Consider the following 12,747-nt stretch of genomic DNA (forward strand, 5'->3'; position numbering starts at 1 on the left):
TGTATACATAATAAATAAATATTTTTAAAAAAAGAAGAAAAATGAGTTTTGAGTGACTGAAAAGATGGTTCAGTGATTAAGAGCACTTGCTGCTCTTGCAGAGGACCCAGATTAGCTCACACGTTCACATAGCAGCTCACAGCTGTCCTCAACTCCAGTGTCAGAGGATCTGACACCCTCTTCTGGCTCCTGGGCACCAGACACATGTGGTATACACACATAAATGCAGGCAAAACATGCATACATATAAAAAATGTCTTTGAAATTTTCTGTTTGAGGCAGGATCTTTTTATAGATCCCTCACTGTCCCGAAGCCTGGCACTCGCCATATAAACCATCCTGGCTTCAAACTTGTAATCCTCTTGCCTCGGTGTTCCTCATGCTGGGATTACGATCATGCACCATCCTACCAGCTTATTTTGAAAATACAGATGAAGGAGAGGACAGATTCTTAAAAGAAGTTAGGAAATGCTGATGGGAGCAAAAGGAATGGGGACAAACCCACACACCTTCTTACCTTTGGGACCTAACAGCTGTATATGTAAAAAGATCAAAAGACCCTATTACTTCTGATGGAATTGCTGTTTACAGTTCAGACCCCAATTAAATCTCACAAAGTAGTTAATGAGTTCAGAACCAGTTTAATCAACTTTAAATATGTGTAATATGGCAGAAAATATACATATTAGTAGATGTTATAAAAATGCTTAAAGCAAACAATTTTTGAAAAAGAATGTAGTTTAGTTTCAATTGTTTTCCTTTTATGAAATGTCTTATTCTTTGATAGTATCAGGTAATGAGATACTGTTTGGTACAGCTATTACTGTTAAGGGATTTATAATCTAGTTAGGAAAAATAAATCAATATTCATGAAAGTTACAAAATATTAAAATCTATAGTTTTCAGTCTTAGTATTCTACCTGACTAAATGATGTTTATAACAAAGATCTTTCCAAAATAAAAAAAGAATTAAGAATTATCCAAGGACCTGGACATAAATAACTCATTGATAAAGTACTTGCCTGGCGCTAGCGTGGATCTCTAGCACTACAAAACAACTATGAAGCATTTTTATTTTTTAAAAAAGGAAATAGTGAGATTAAGCATGGCTAAAGTACATCTTCTAACCTGTGTTTACGTTATTTTCTGCATGGCATAAGTATAATATGGCCATAGTAACTTAGTCTGAATTGAACAGGAAGCAGCTTTTCATCATTCTGATAAAATGGTCCATATTTTTAACAATGAGCATAAAAACAGTAAGATTTCAAACAGTTTAATTTTGAGTTTTTTTAATATGCTTTTAAAAAAAAAAAAAAGTCTTTTCCATGTTTGATTGCCAATCCGGGAAATGTTTTTACTTTTGCTGCTACTAAGAATTGAGTCTAGGACCGCGTGCGTGCTGGTCGGCTGCTTTAACATTGCTACAGTCCCCAGTGGTCAGAGAGAATGTTTATATACAGTTTGTGTTAACCAAAACAAGGAATATACATTCCCTAATTAGTCAAAAAAGAAAACTGTATACCCAAAATGTAGGACATTCTTGAAGTTTACCATTAATAGTAACTAAATTTTTCAATATTAAATACTATTTTCTATGATGTAGTTCCTACAGATGAAGAAGATGAAATAGAAGAATCCACAAATCGGCCAAGAAAAAAGCAGAAAACAGAGCAATTGGGGCTAACAAGGGTAAGTTTGTTTTTGTTTTAATTAAAATAATAATCACATCATTTTCTCCCTTTCCTATCCAACCTCCAACTCCTTCCATGTATACATCCTTAAGAAGCTCATCTCTGGAAGAAAATATTTCTATCATTCTCATCCTTAGTTCCTGTAGTGCAAGGCCCCATGAGATTTCCTCCCTCCGTGTTAGCATGGCTAGTGATAGAGTCCTGGTCCAGTCTTAGTTAGGCAGCCCTACTGCTGAGGCTGTCATTGATGAAGCTTCCCTGTCTTTTTTTTTTTTTTTTTTTTTTTTTTTGGTTTTTCGAGACAGGGTTTCGCTGTGGCTTTGGAGCCTGTCCTGGAACTAGCTGGTCTCGAACTCACAGAGATCCGCCTGCCTCTGTCTCCCGAGTGCTGGGATTAAAGGCGTGTGCCACCATCGCCCGGCTTTCCCTGTCATTTTTAAGAGAGACAATCTCAGATTTCATGGTCCTCAGGCTTTTAACAATCTTTCTGTCCCCTCTTCTACAATGTTCCCTGAGCCTTAAGTACAGGAGTTGTGTTGTAGATGTATCCATTGGAGTTGGGCATCCCATGATCAGTTATTTTCTGCATTTGACTAATTCTCGTTTTCTGTAATAGTCTATCTGTTAAAGTATTTGTGAGCATTGACTATATTTGGCTTTGGTCTGTTTGATGAAACTATGATAATTCAGCAAATCTTTTTTTTTAATTATTTTTATTTTTATGTGCATTGGTATTTTGCCTGTGTAAGGGTGTTGGATCCCCTGGAACTATAGTTACAGACAGTTGTGAGCCACCATGTGGGTCCTGGGAATTGAACCCTGGTCCTCTGAGGAGCAGTCAGTGCTGTTAACTGCTGAGCTAGCTCTCCACTCACCTCCTTGTTTTGCCTATATTCTCCTTTATCTTGTTGCTTCAACTATGGTTGTGCTTTCCTTCAGTATGTACTGGTTTTTTCTGAGAATTTGGATAGTGTAACATCTGAATCAAGCTTACAGAGTGATAGGGTTATCATGGTACATTTTTATCATTAACTCTTGATTGGCAGTAATTATCTGACTGTCTAATACTATTTATTTCATATACTGAATGAAATAATACTATTTATTTCATAAACTGAAGATAAAAACCATTTTAGAGCTGCTAGTTGTATCCTTAATCACTAGAAGTCATTAATGTGAAGTTTAATTCTATTGTTTAGCAGTTAGATCTCATTAAACAGAGTTTGTTTAGTTTGAGACGGACTCTTGCTGTGTAGCTTAGGCTAATGTGGAACTCACTGGCTTGGACTGGTCTCAAACTACAGTAGTTCTTCAGCTTCCTGGTTGCTGGGACTCTAGTATGTGTCACTATACCTGACTTTTTTTCTTCCACCTTAAATCGTGATTGAATATATTTGATGTAATTAGATACACTTACATAATGATTATCATATTCAAATTACTATGTCCATCACCTCCCACAGTGCACTAGCTCTTCAATTTTTTATAACAAAGTTTGTGCTCTTTGACTGATATTTTCCCATTTCTACCAGATCTGGCGATGACTACTCTACTGTCTGCTTTTTTTTTTTAATATTTATTTTATTTATTTATTATGTATACAATATTCTGTCTGTGTGTATGCCTGCAGGCCGGAAGAGGGCACCAGACCTCTTAACAGATGGTTGTGAGCCACCATGTGGTTGCCGGGAATTGAACTCAGGACCTTTGGAAGAGCAGGCAATGCTCTTAACCACTGAGCCATCTCTCCAGCCCCTCTGCTGTCTGCTTTTATGAGCTTGACTTTGATCCCGTTTTGATATAAAGGTGTTTGTTATGCTGTCTAACCTTGTTTATTTAATGGAAAGGAGAATGGTGAGTCAGCTGTGCCATTGAGCGTATGATCATACATTAGTTATTATAGTCATCACTAACATAAATATAAAACTGTTGAAACTAAGATGGGACAGAGTAATGACTCAGCAGAATAGACCACTAGCTCCAGAGGACCCAGGCTGATTTCTCATTCCTGAATGACAGCTCACAATTTCCTGTAACTGCAGATCCAGGGGATCTAATGCACCCTTCTGGCCTCCTCTTGCATCAGGCGTGCACGTGATGACAATGCGGACAGAAAACCTATACGCAGATTTTCTCACTGAAATCAGTACAGTTTTGGTTTTATGTTTGTTTGCTTTTAATTAAAGTTTAACATACATTAAGAAGCTTAAGCGTACTGGGCAATGGTGCTGCATGCCTTTAATCCCAGCACTCCGAAGGCAGAGACAGGTGGATCTCTGAGAGTTCAAGGCCAACCTGCCTGGTCTATAGAGTGAGTTCCAGGACAGCCAGAGCTACACAGAGAAACCCTGTCTTAAAGAAACAAGTATCAATCAATTAATAAATAAAAACATTTTTAAAAGCTATGAATGAAGACACATGCTTACAAATTAGAACTTTAAGGAAAGGATTGAATTTAGCGCCTCGTGTATGCTAGACAGATGCTGTGCAGGTGTTCCTTGTTGTTGAATGTTAGGTGTTGTAAGTTTCTCAACTTTGGGTTCCACATGCCTACAAGTACTTGAGATAATGACTTTTTTTTAGAGCTATAACTGGCTGACATTATCTAACATACTTAATTTATGCCTCTTTGAAAGCAAGAAGAGCTCATGTGTAGCCCAAGCTGTCCTAAAATTTCTGGGCTCAAGCAGTCCTTTTGCTGTAACCTCTCCAGTACCCAAAACCACAAGGCTTGCCTCACTGCATCTAGCTATGTACTAACATATATAAATTTATTTTAAAATGTATTTATTTTTATGAGTATGAGTGTATGTCTCTATATTGTATGCATTCTGTTGCCTGAGGAGGCCAGAAGAAGGCATCAGATCCTCTGGGACTGTTATGTGAGTGACTGAGAATTGAACCCAGGTCCTCTGGAAGAATAGCCAATGCTCTTAACTGCTGAGCCATCTTTCTATCGCCTGACTTACTTTAAATAAAGTGTATCATTTAGAGCTGGGCATACTGCCACATGCCTATGATCCCAGCACTAGGAAGGTAGAGGCAGGAGAACTGGGAATTCAAGACCAACTTCAATTACATAGTGAGTTGGGGCCAGCATTGGCTATATGAAACATTGTCTGAAAATAGACAAGAAATTATGTAGCACTGTACTTTTGTTTTTGTTTAAATACAGTAGAATATAATTTAAGACCTAGTTAGTGCTTTGATACTGAATTGTGAAATCCCTGGTCATATTTTTAGCTTGTTTATATGTAGAAACCAGTAGTTTCAAAATTTTCTTTTTCAATTTTTAGTTTATGTGGTATGTGTTACTGTGTGTGATGTCATATGTGTAAGGTCAGAAAACAATTTATGGGAATTGATTCTCCTTCCACCATTTGGGTCCCTTGGTTAAACTTAGTTCATCAGTCTTGACAGCTGACACTTATCCACTGAGCCCCTTCATATATAAGACAAAGAGAGAAATATCTATCTTGGAGAATTACTATAAAAACAATAATCCACTGGGGAAAAATCTGGCCTATCTACTTTAGACATTGACATCTCTTTTATTTTGGCAGGGTATCATTATGTATCCCTGCCTCTGCCTCCTGAGTACATCACCACACCTGACCCTAAAATCTACTCTTGTTTCAGTTACTCTGTGGTGAAGATATTTTTCCCTTCTGGGGGCCTTTTATTTCTAGACTCCTTTGGTGACCCTCTCCGGCCACACTGAAGCAGTTTCCTCGGTACTTTGGTCCGATACTGAAGAAATCTGCAGTGCATCTTGGGATCACACAATTAGAGTGTGGGATGTTGAGTCTGGTGGCCTTAAGTCAACTTTGGTAAGACTTAATTTTGGTGTTCCTCTAGTTAACACTGAGCTTGTCAGTAATAAATTTCTCTTTGGTTAAATGTTCTTTCCTTTTATTTTCAGACAGGAAATAAAGTGTTTAATTGTATTTCCTATTCTCCCCTCTGTAAACGTTTGGCCTCTGGAAGCACAGATAGGCATATTAGACTGTGGGATCCCCGAACTAAAGGTATGTTGTATCCAGTGGGGAATATTTAAAAAGATAAGTTTCTATGAAAATTCTTTCGGTGTCTTCTGCTTCTCTTTCCTAAAACCACTGCATTTTCTTCGTCTTCATCCAGATGGTTCTTTGGTGTCGCTGTCCCTCACCTCACATACAGGCTGGGTAACATCAGTGAAGTGGTCTCCAACTCACGAACAGCAGCTGATTTCAGGCTCTCTAGATAACATTGTCAAACTGTGGGACACAAGAAGGTAAATGTTAGGACTTGGAAGCATGGTTCAGCAATTAAGAGCGCTTGCTGTTTTTCCAGAAGACCCAGGTTTGGTTCATACTACCTCATGTGACAAATACTAATACTCAAAAAAAGTCCTAGGATTGGGCTGCAGGCATAGCTCAGTAAGTAGAGCATTGGCCTTGCACACATGAGGACCCTAGAGCCTAGATAAACAAGGTGAATGGTGTTGGGCATGCTGGTAGTCTTAGCACTGGGGACTTTATCCTTCATCTGGATCCCCCTGCAGGACTGGATGGTTATGGGAGCCGAAATCTGGAACTCTGACTGCTGTGGCACTGCATGAGTGTATGGTGCACAGCAAACACCCATACACAAAATAATTAAGTGGTTGTTTTTATATTTTAGAAAAATAGGTTTATGAGGGAAATTTGAGAGTTTTGATTTGATTGTGTCTGTTGCCCATCTGGCTTTTATGTATTTAGGAATATAAACATACCAAACTTAAGGAAAGGATTTGGGATAGAAATATAAAGTATAAAAGTGTGAAATTGACCTTATTGTGAATAAATTTTTGTATTTAAATAGCATTTTTCTTGAGTGTTTGTTATAATAAGTAAGAAGTATTACTAATTGTATGTTTGTATTGAAACACTGCATGCATGTAACGTGTGTATTTTCATCTTTAGTTGTAAGGCTCCTCTCTATGATCTAGCTGCTCATGAAGACAAAGTTCTAAGTGTGGACTGGACAGACACAGGGGTAAGAACTTACAAATTACTTGGTGAAGAAAGGATAGACCTTATGCTTAAAGTTAACAGGATCTTTCGGGTTGGTCTGATCTGATCTGGTCTTTCTCTAGCTGTCTAGAACTCCCCATGTAGACACTGCTGACTTCAGACTCTGAGCTCCGCCTGTGTCTGCCCCCTGAGTGCTGGGATTACAGGCTTGTGCTACAAAAAAATTGTTTTTACATCTCATACCAAAAAACTGAAAACAGATTTGCTCTTTAAGAGTAACAAAAGTTGAAGTTTTAAAACAAGCCTTTTTTCCCCCCCTAATATATCATTTTGTTTCTTTTGGCAGTTCTGGGAACTGAACCCCCAGGGGTTCACCTATGCTAGGCAAGTGGGCTACTACTTGGCTATATATCCAAATCCCATATGGTCCATAAATTCACTACTTCAAACTGATTGTATCACAGTATTTCTAGTTTGAAATACCTGTTTTAGAAGGTTTTTTGTGATGAGACCAGGTCTTGATATGTAGCCCTGGCTGACCTCAAGCTAACAGCAGCCTCCCCTACCTCATCCTCCCGAGTGCTGGAATTGCATGTGTAGTTTACATAATTAATTCTACATAATAGAAATGGATTAAAAAATGTACTTCAAGAATTATAATCAGCCATGCAATGGTGGTGCACACCTTTAACCCCAGCACTTAGGAGGCAGAGGCAGGAGGATCTCTGTGAATTTGAGGCCAGCCTGGTCTACACAGTGAGTTCCAGGACAGGCTCCAAAGCTACAGAGAAACCCTGTCTCAAAAAACAACAACAACAAAAAATTATAATCATTTTTATGTGTATATGTTATCTCTTGTCCAAGAATTCTTTCAGAATGTAGGTCCTAGAGCTACTTGGTATAATCTGCAGTGTACATTTGCCTGAAAATAATATACTCTTTTACAACGTGATTATTTCTAAATGTGGTAGCTCACACCTGTAATCTCAGTTCTAGGGAGGCTGAAGCAAGAACATTGCTGCAAATTCGAGGCCAGTTTAGGCTATAGTGTAAAAACCTATCTTCAAAAAGCAAATGGAGCCTTTGTTGTTTTTTTTTTTAAGTCTAAAACTATTTTAGTTTATTATATACCTTGGCAAATACTTCATTGGAAGTAAAATAACATGCTGTGTCTCAACCAAAATAATTGATTGTTTTTAATAATTGTACACTGGGGGCTGGAGAGATGGCTCAGTGGTTAAGAGCATTGCCTGCTCTTCCAAAGGTCCTGAGTTCAATTCCCAGCAACCACATGGTGGCTCACAACCATCTGTAAAGAGGTCTGGTGCCCTCTTCTGGCCTTCAGACATACAGACAGAATGTTGTATACATAATAAATAATTAATATTTTAAAAAAATAATAATAATTGTACACTGTATAGTGATGTAGGTTGAGTGTTCCTTATCAGAAATGTTTTGGATGTGCAGCTTTTCAGATTTTGGAATATTTGCACATTTATGAGATATCTTAGAATGGGTCCCAAATCTAAATGTGAACTTCCTTTTGATTCTGCTGCCTAGCTATTGGCCATTCAGTTTTTTAATTAGACCAATCAGGTGCCTTAGGCAGGCAAAGCAATGCATCTTTACATCGTTGAAATTGGCCCAAAGCCTTGTGTTTATCAGCATGTGCTCTACCTGTGAGCTACATCTCCAACCTATACTGCAGACCTTTGGATTGCGGATGCTCAACCTAGTAGCGGAGATGTTTGTTTTAATATGTCCCCTTAAATACTGTTTCAAGCTGTGCAGTTTAACATACATCAAATCGTTTGTGTTATGTATATGACATCAAAGAAGAAGCAAAACTGTTTGGGTATAGATAGAAAATATGGTCAGAATACAAGATATATATACGCGCACACACATATACATACATATCTTGTATATATATTCATATGCACACTTTGTGTGGGCAATGTCTTGCCAAGCAGTGGTGGCATGTGCCTTTATCTCAGCATTTGGAGGCAGAGGCAGGCAGATCTCTGTGAGTTCGAGGATAGCCTGGTATACAGAGTAAGTTCTAGAACAGCTATGGCTACACAGATCCTCTCTGAAAAAAACAATGAAAGTCGTATTTAATCATGTCTAGCTACTGTATACTTATATTTACTTTTTTCTCTTTTCACACAGCTACTTCTGAGTGGAGGAGCAGACAACAAATTGTATTCCTACAGATACTCACCTACTACTTCCCATGTAGGGGCTTGAACATGAAGGATTGTTCAAAAATATTGTTGGGTTTTGTTTTGTCTTTCGTGTCTTACTGTTGTGTCATAAACTATGAATGAAATTGGAGAGGACTGGGGATGTAGCTCAGTTGGGAGAGGGATTCCCTAAAATGTGCAAAGCCCTGAGTCCTGTCTCTAACACGTGGAAAGAAAGTCGGTGTGGTAGTGCATTCCTGTAATCCCAGGACCTGGGAGGTTAGCAGCAAGAGAATCAGAAGTTCAAGGTCATCCACACCCCACTGTATAGTGAACTCTTAGGCAGCCAGAGTTGGCATGAGTGTCTCAGAGAGAAGTCAGTGGCTAGTCCTCCAATACCACTGTCAATGCAGAGATAGGAAGCAGCCCTTTAATATGTGTATAATGGTTCATCTTTCATAATAGGTACATTTTACTCTTTGTCTTTCCTTTTTATAAAACACAATAAATGTGTGGCCTGAATTGTTTACCCTATGCAGACCCCAAAAATTTAATTGAGTTTTAAAGTACACTTTTAAAATACTGGTTTGAAATTACAATTTGCCTTTGAACTGTTATAAAAGGATATATTACAAATACAGTAAGTAACTTTGTCTCTTCTTTTTTCTATTTGAAGAAAAACCTAGAAAAGACTAATATTGCACCAGGCAGTGGTGGTACATGCCTTTAATCCCAGCACTCGGGAGGCAGAGGCAGGTGGACCTCTGAGTTTGAGGCCAGCCTGGTCTACGAAGTGAGCTCCAAGACAGCCAGAGAGCTACACAGAGAAACCTTGTTTCAGAAAACCATCATTGCACATGCTTGTAACCCCAGTACTTAAGAAGTGGAAGCAAGAGCATTAGGACTTCCAAATCATGACTGGCTTCATAACTAGTTCAAAATCAGAATCAGGATGAACTACTACTAACACCACTCAGCAACTTCCTAATTTTCTTTTTTTTTTGGTTTTTCGAGACAGGGTTTCTCTGTGGCTTTGGAGCCTGTCCTGGAACTAGCTCTGTAGACCAGGCTGGTCTCGAACTCACAGAGATCCGCCTGCCTCTGCCTCCCGAGTGCTGGGATTAAAGACGTGCGCCACCACCACCCTGCTCAACTTCCTAAATTTAAAATTAGGCTTAGTTCCAGGATAGCCAGCGATACATACAGAGAAACCCTGTCTAGAAAAAAAAATTATAATACCTGTCAGCTCACCATTAGGCATCTTTGTTTTGCTTCATTCATTAGAATAAAGATGGTTAGGGACCTAATGATGCATTAGGCAAAGTGCTAGTAGGCAAGGCTGCAGAAATACATGAGACTGGAACAGTGAAGCATCTAAGGGAAAGAACAGACTGGTGCATAAACATGATACACATGTTCTGTGTAACTTCCTGGGGAGACGAACACATCTGTTCACTGTAGACAGTGGACCAAAGAGCATTCCACCAGCTTAGTGAAGCCTGAGTTTATCAGACATACTTTAGGAGCATGGTGACCCAATGACAGGTAAATCATCAAAAGTCTACTCCAGCGTGAGCGACAGCGCCCAAACTCCTCTCCCTGTGCCTCTGCAGCACTGCACTAACACGTTTGAATTCTGAGGAAACCTAAACGAGGTGTTAAGAGGCCAAATAAGCTGGTTAGAAGGGATCCCAAACAATATTGGGACCGTCTGTTCTATGAGTTTTTGTCTTGCCCTCCCAGGAATGGAGTGGGTGTATACCTAAAGGAAACATGATTGCCATGCGGGAACAATTCAAACAGGAAAGTAGCAATTGAGAGTCTTGGTGACAGTGGAATGTCAACTGAGGGACTGGCCCTGCTCTGCGGTCTGCGAGGCTGCAGGTGCCAGCCTTGCATTTAAGTCTGCAGACAGCAGGTCACTAATGAAATTAAGGCAGATATCAGAGGCTAGAGTTAAAAGTCGCTGGCGGAGTCTCAGATCGGAGACAGCTGCAAGAATGAATTTCCATCTACCACCAAAGTATGGAGAGACTGGGACAGGAAAGTTTCAGGTCCTCCCACTCCGTGCCCCCCCCCCCACACACACACACGTTCTTCCTCTTCGCAGCTGCAAGTCCTGGAGGCTGGAGCATGGCAAACCTCCCAACGGTCTCTCTCCTTGAAGATAGTATTCTTCGAGAGCATCTAGGAGCTGGCTGACTCCACCAGAGTCTAGTTCTCTTCCTCTGAAGAACAATCTGCCAAAACTGAAGGCCTTGTCTGCTCTGTTAGAGAGCCAGGCAGCCCTCGTGGACTAAATCTGTGTGTGTACCTACAAATAATGCATGAAAGCCCGGCTTAGTAACCCATGCCTTTAATGCCAACACTCGGAAGACAAAGGCAAGCGAATCGTTCAAGACCAGCCTGCTCTACATAGTTCCAGGACAGCCAGAGCTCCACAGTGAGACCTGTCTTCAAAACAAAATTTAATGCCTAAAGTGGGATCAGTTAGGGTTAACCTGGAGCTGGAGGGGAAGAGCATTGAGCAACCTAAATTGAATCAAGCAGGTGAGTTGCTTTCCTATCCTGCGGGAGTTAAAAGGCTGCCATGAGTTTGTCAGCCTGCAGCTGCTAAGGGTGTGGTGGAGGTAGGTTATTCCAGTCTTCCTGCAGGGCCATCTGTCCATAGGACCTTTCTAGCTTAAATCACAGGGGCCTCCATTACACAGATGGTCAGCACTGTGGGCTATACAGCTTTGGTTGTACTAAGTGGCCTCCCACATCAGTTTTTGCCCAGCTTGAGTCTTTTTCATTTTGCTCACCTGTGCTTTGCTGACAGCTGGATTCATTCAATAGATTGCAATGGCTGCCATTAACTCCTTGCCCTGGGCACCTGGCTGTTTAAAACTCTTTGGAGCCTTAGAAAAAACTGGGGACCCACCTACCCATCTCTATATGGCCTAGGAAAGATCCGAGGACATACAGTTAATTAACTATGTACTCCGCCTGCTAATCCGTAATCCTTCAAGGATTTGGACTTTAACAGCAAGAAAAGCTACTGACACATTGGGGGTGGGGGGAGCGGGTGGCAAAAAATGTATATAGCTTCAAGTATTTGCCCATTATTTGAAATTCAAATATCTGGGTAAGGATCTCAATTCAACTGAAAAGTTTTGGTCCAAATCAGCCTTTTATAGAAAAGGTATCTCTTTTTCTGATTTTACAGCGAGCGCTTCGTAATTAATATTTTACCTGGACCCTTACCTCACATAGTTCTCCATGATTTCTCAAGACTAGTTATCCCAAGTGTAAGCTTTGGGTGTTTTTCTTGCTAGCCTGTGTATCTTATACACAATGAACTTGTGTACTGTACCCTATAGGAAAGGTGAACTTGGGTGTCAAACTTGAAAAGGGAAGCATTTTGAGTTTATTATTCCCTATCAAAACAATTTTCCTTTTCCCTCATTTCCATTCTTTTCTGAGATTTTTAGGCTCAGAATTTGCTTTTTACTCTGAAGACTGGTTTATCATTCACTGTCACACGCGGCACTACAATTTTGTATAGGGCCTTTTGAAGTCAGTTATTAACAGTTGCCCCTCTTTACATCTTTTAAAAATGAGGGTTTAAAGTCCCACGCGAAGCCTTTGCGCGCGCTGAGCACCAGCACTGAGTGGCGACCGAGGCGCACAGGCGGCGCGGGGAAGGCGGGGGCTGGGAGGAGAGGGCGGCCCGGGCTTCCACGCTCCCACCGTGGCTGTCACCTCCGAGAACTCCTCCAGGGCGGGCGGAGCTCGCCAGCTGAGACCGCTAACTGCGGAGCTCTCCGGGCGTGGCTTTAAATCTCCCGCCGCCGAAGCCCGCACCTCGGCGCACCCGCGCGGCGGGCGAGC

At 40.5% G+C, this 12,747-nt stretch overlaps 1 protein-coding gene across 3 annotated transcripts in view; it reads left to right on the forward strand.

Annotated features, from left to right (window-relative positions):
- Wdr12 (WD repeat domain 12) overlaps positions 1-9,408 on the forward strand; it is a 23,705-nt gene extending 14,297 nt beyond the window's left edge. For all 3 annotated transcript variants that reach the window (XM_026788864.1, XM_005366322.3, XM_013353489.2), the window contains 6 exons: positions 1,607-1,692; positions 5,384-5,524; positions 5,617-5,722; positions 5,835-5,967; positions 6,638-6,710; positions 8,861-9,408. In XM_026788864.1, coding sequence (XP_026644665.1) covers positions 1,607-1,692; positions 5,384-5,524; positions 5,617-5,722; positions 5,835-5,967; positions 6,638-6,710; positions 8,861-8,938 — 617 coding nt within the window. In that variant the 3' untranslated portion in view covers positions 8,939-9,408. The remainder of the gene's footprint in view (positions 1-1,606; positions 1,693-5,383; positions 5,525-5,616; positions 5,723-5,834; positions 5,968-6,637; positions 6,711-8,860) is intronic.
- Positions 9,409-12,747: the final 3,339 nt, after the last annotated feature.

This window comes from Microtus ochrogaster, unplaced genomic scaffold (genome assembly GCF_000317375.1).
Source record: "Microtus ochrogaster isolate Prairie Vole_2 unplaced genomic scaffold, MicOch1.0 UNK8, whole genome shotgun sequence".
Lineage (NCBI taxonomy): Eukaryota > Metazoa > Chordata > Mammalia > Rodentia > Cricetidae > Microtus > Microtus ochrogaster.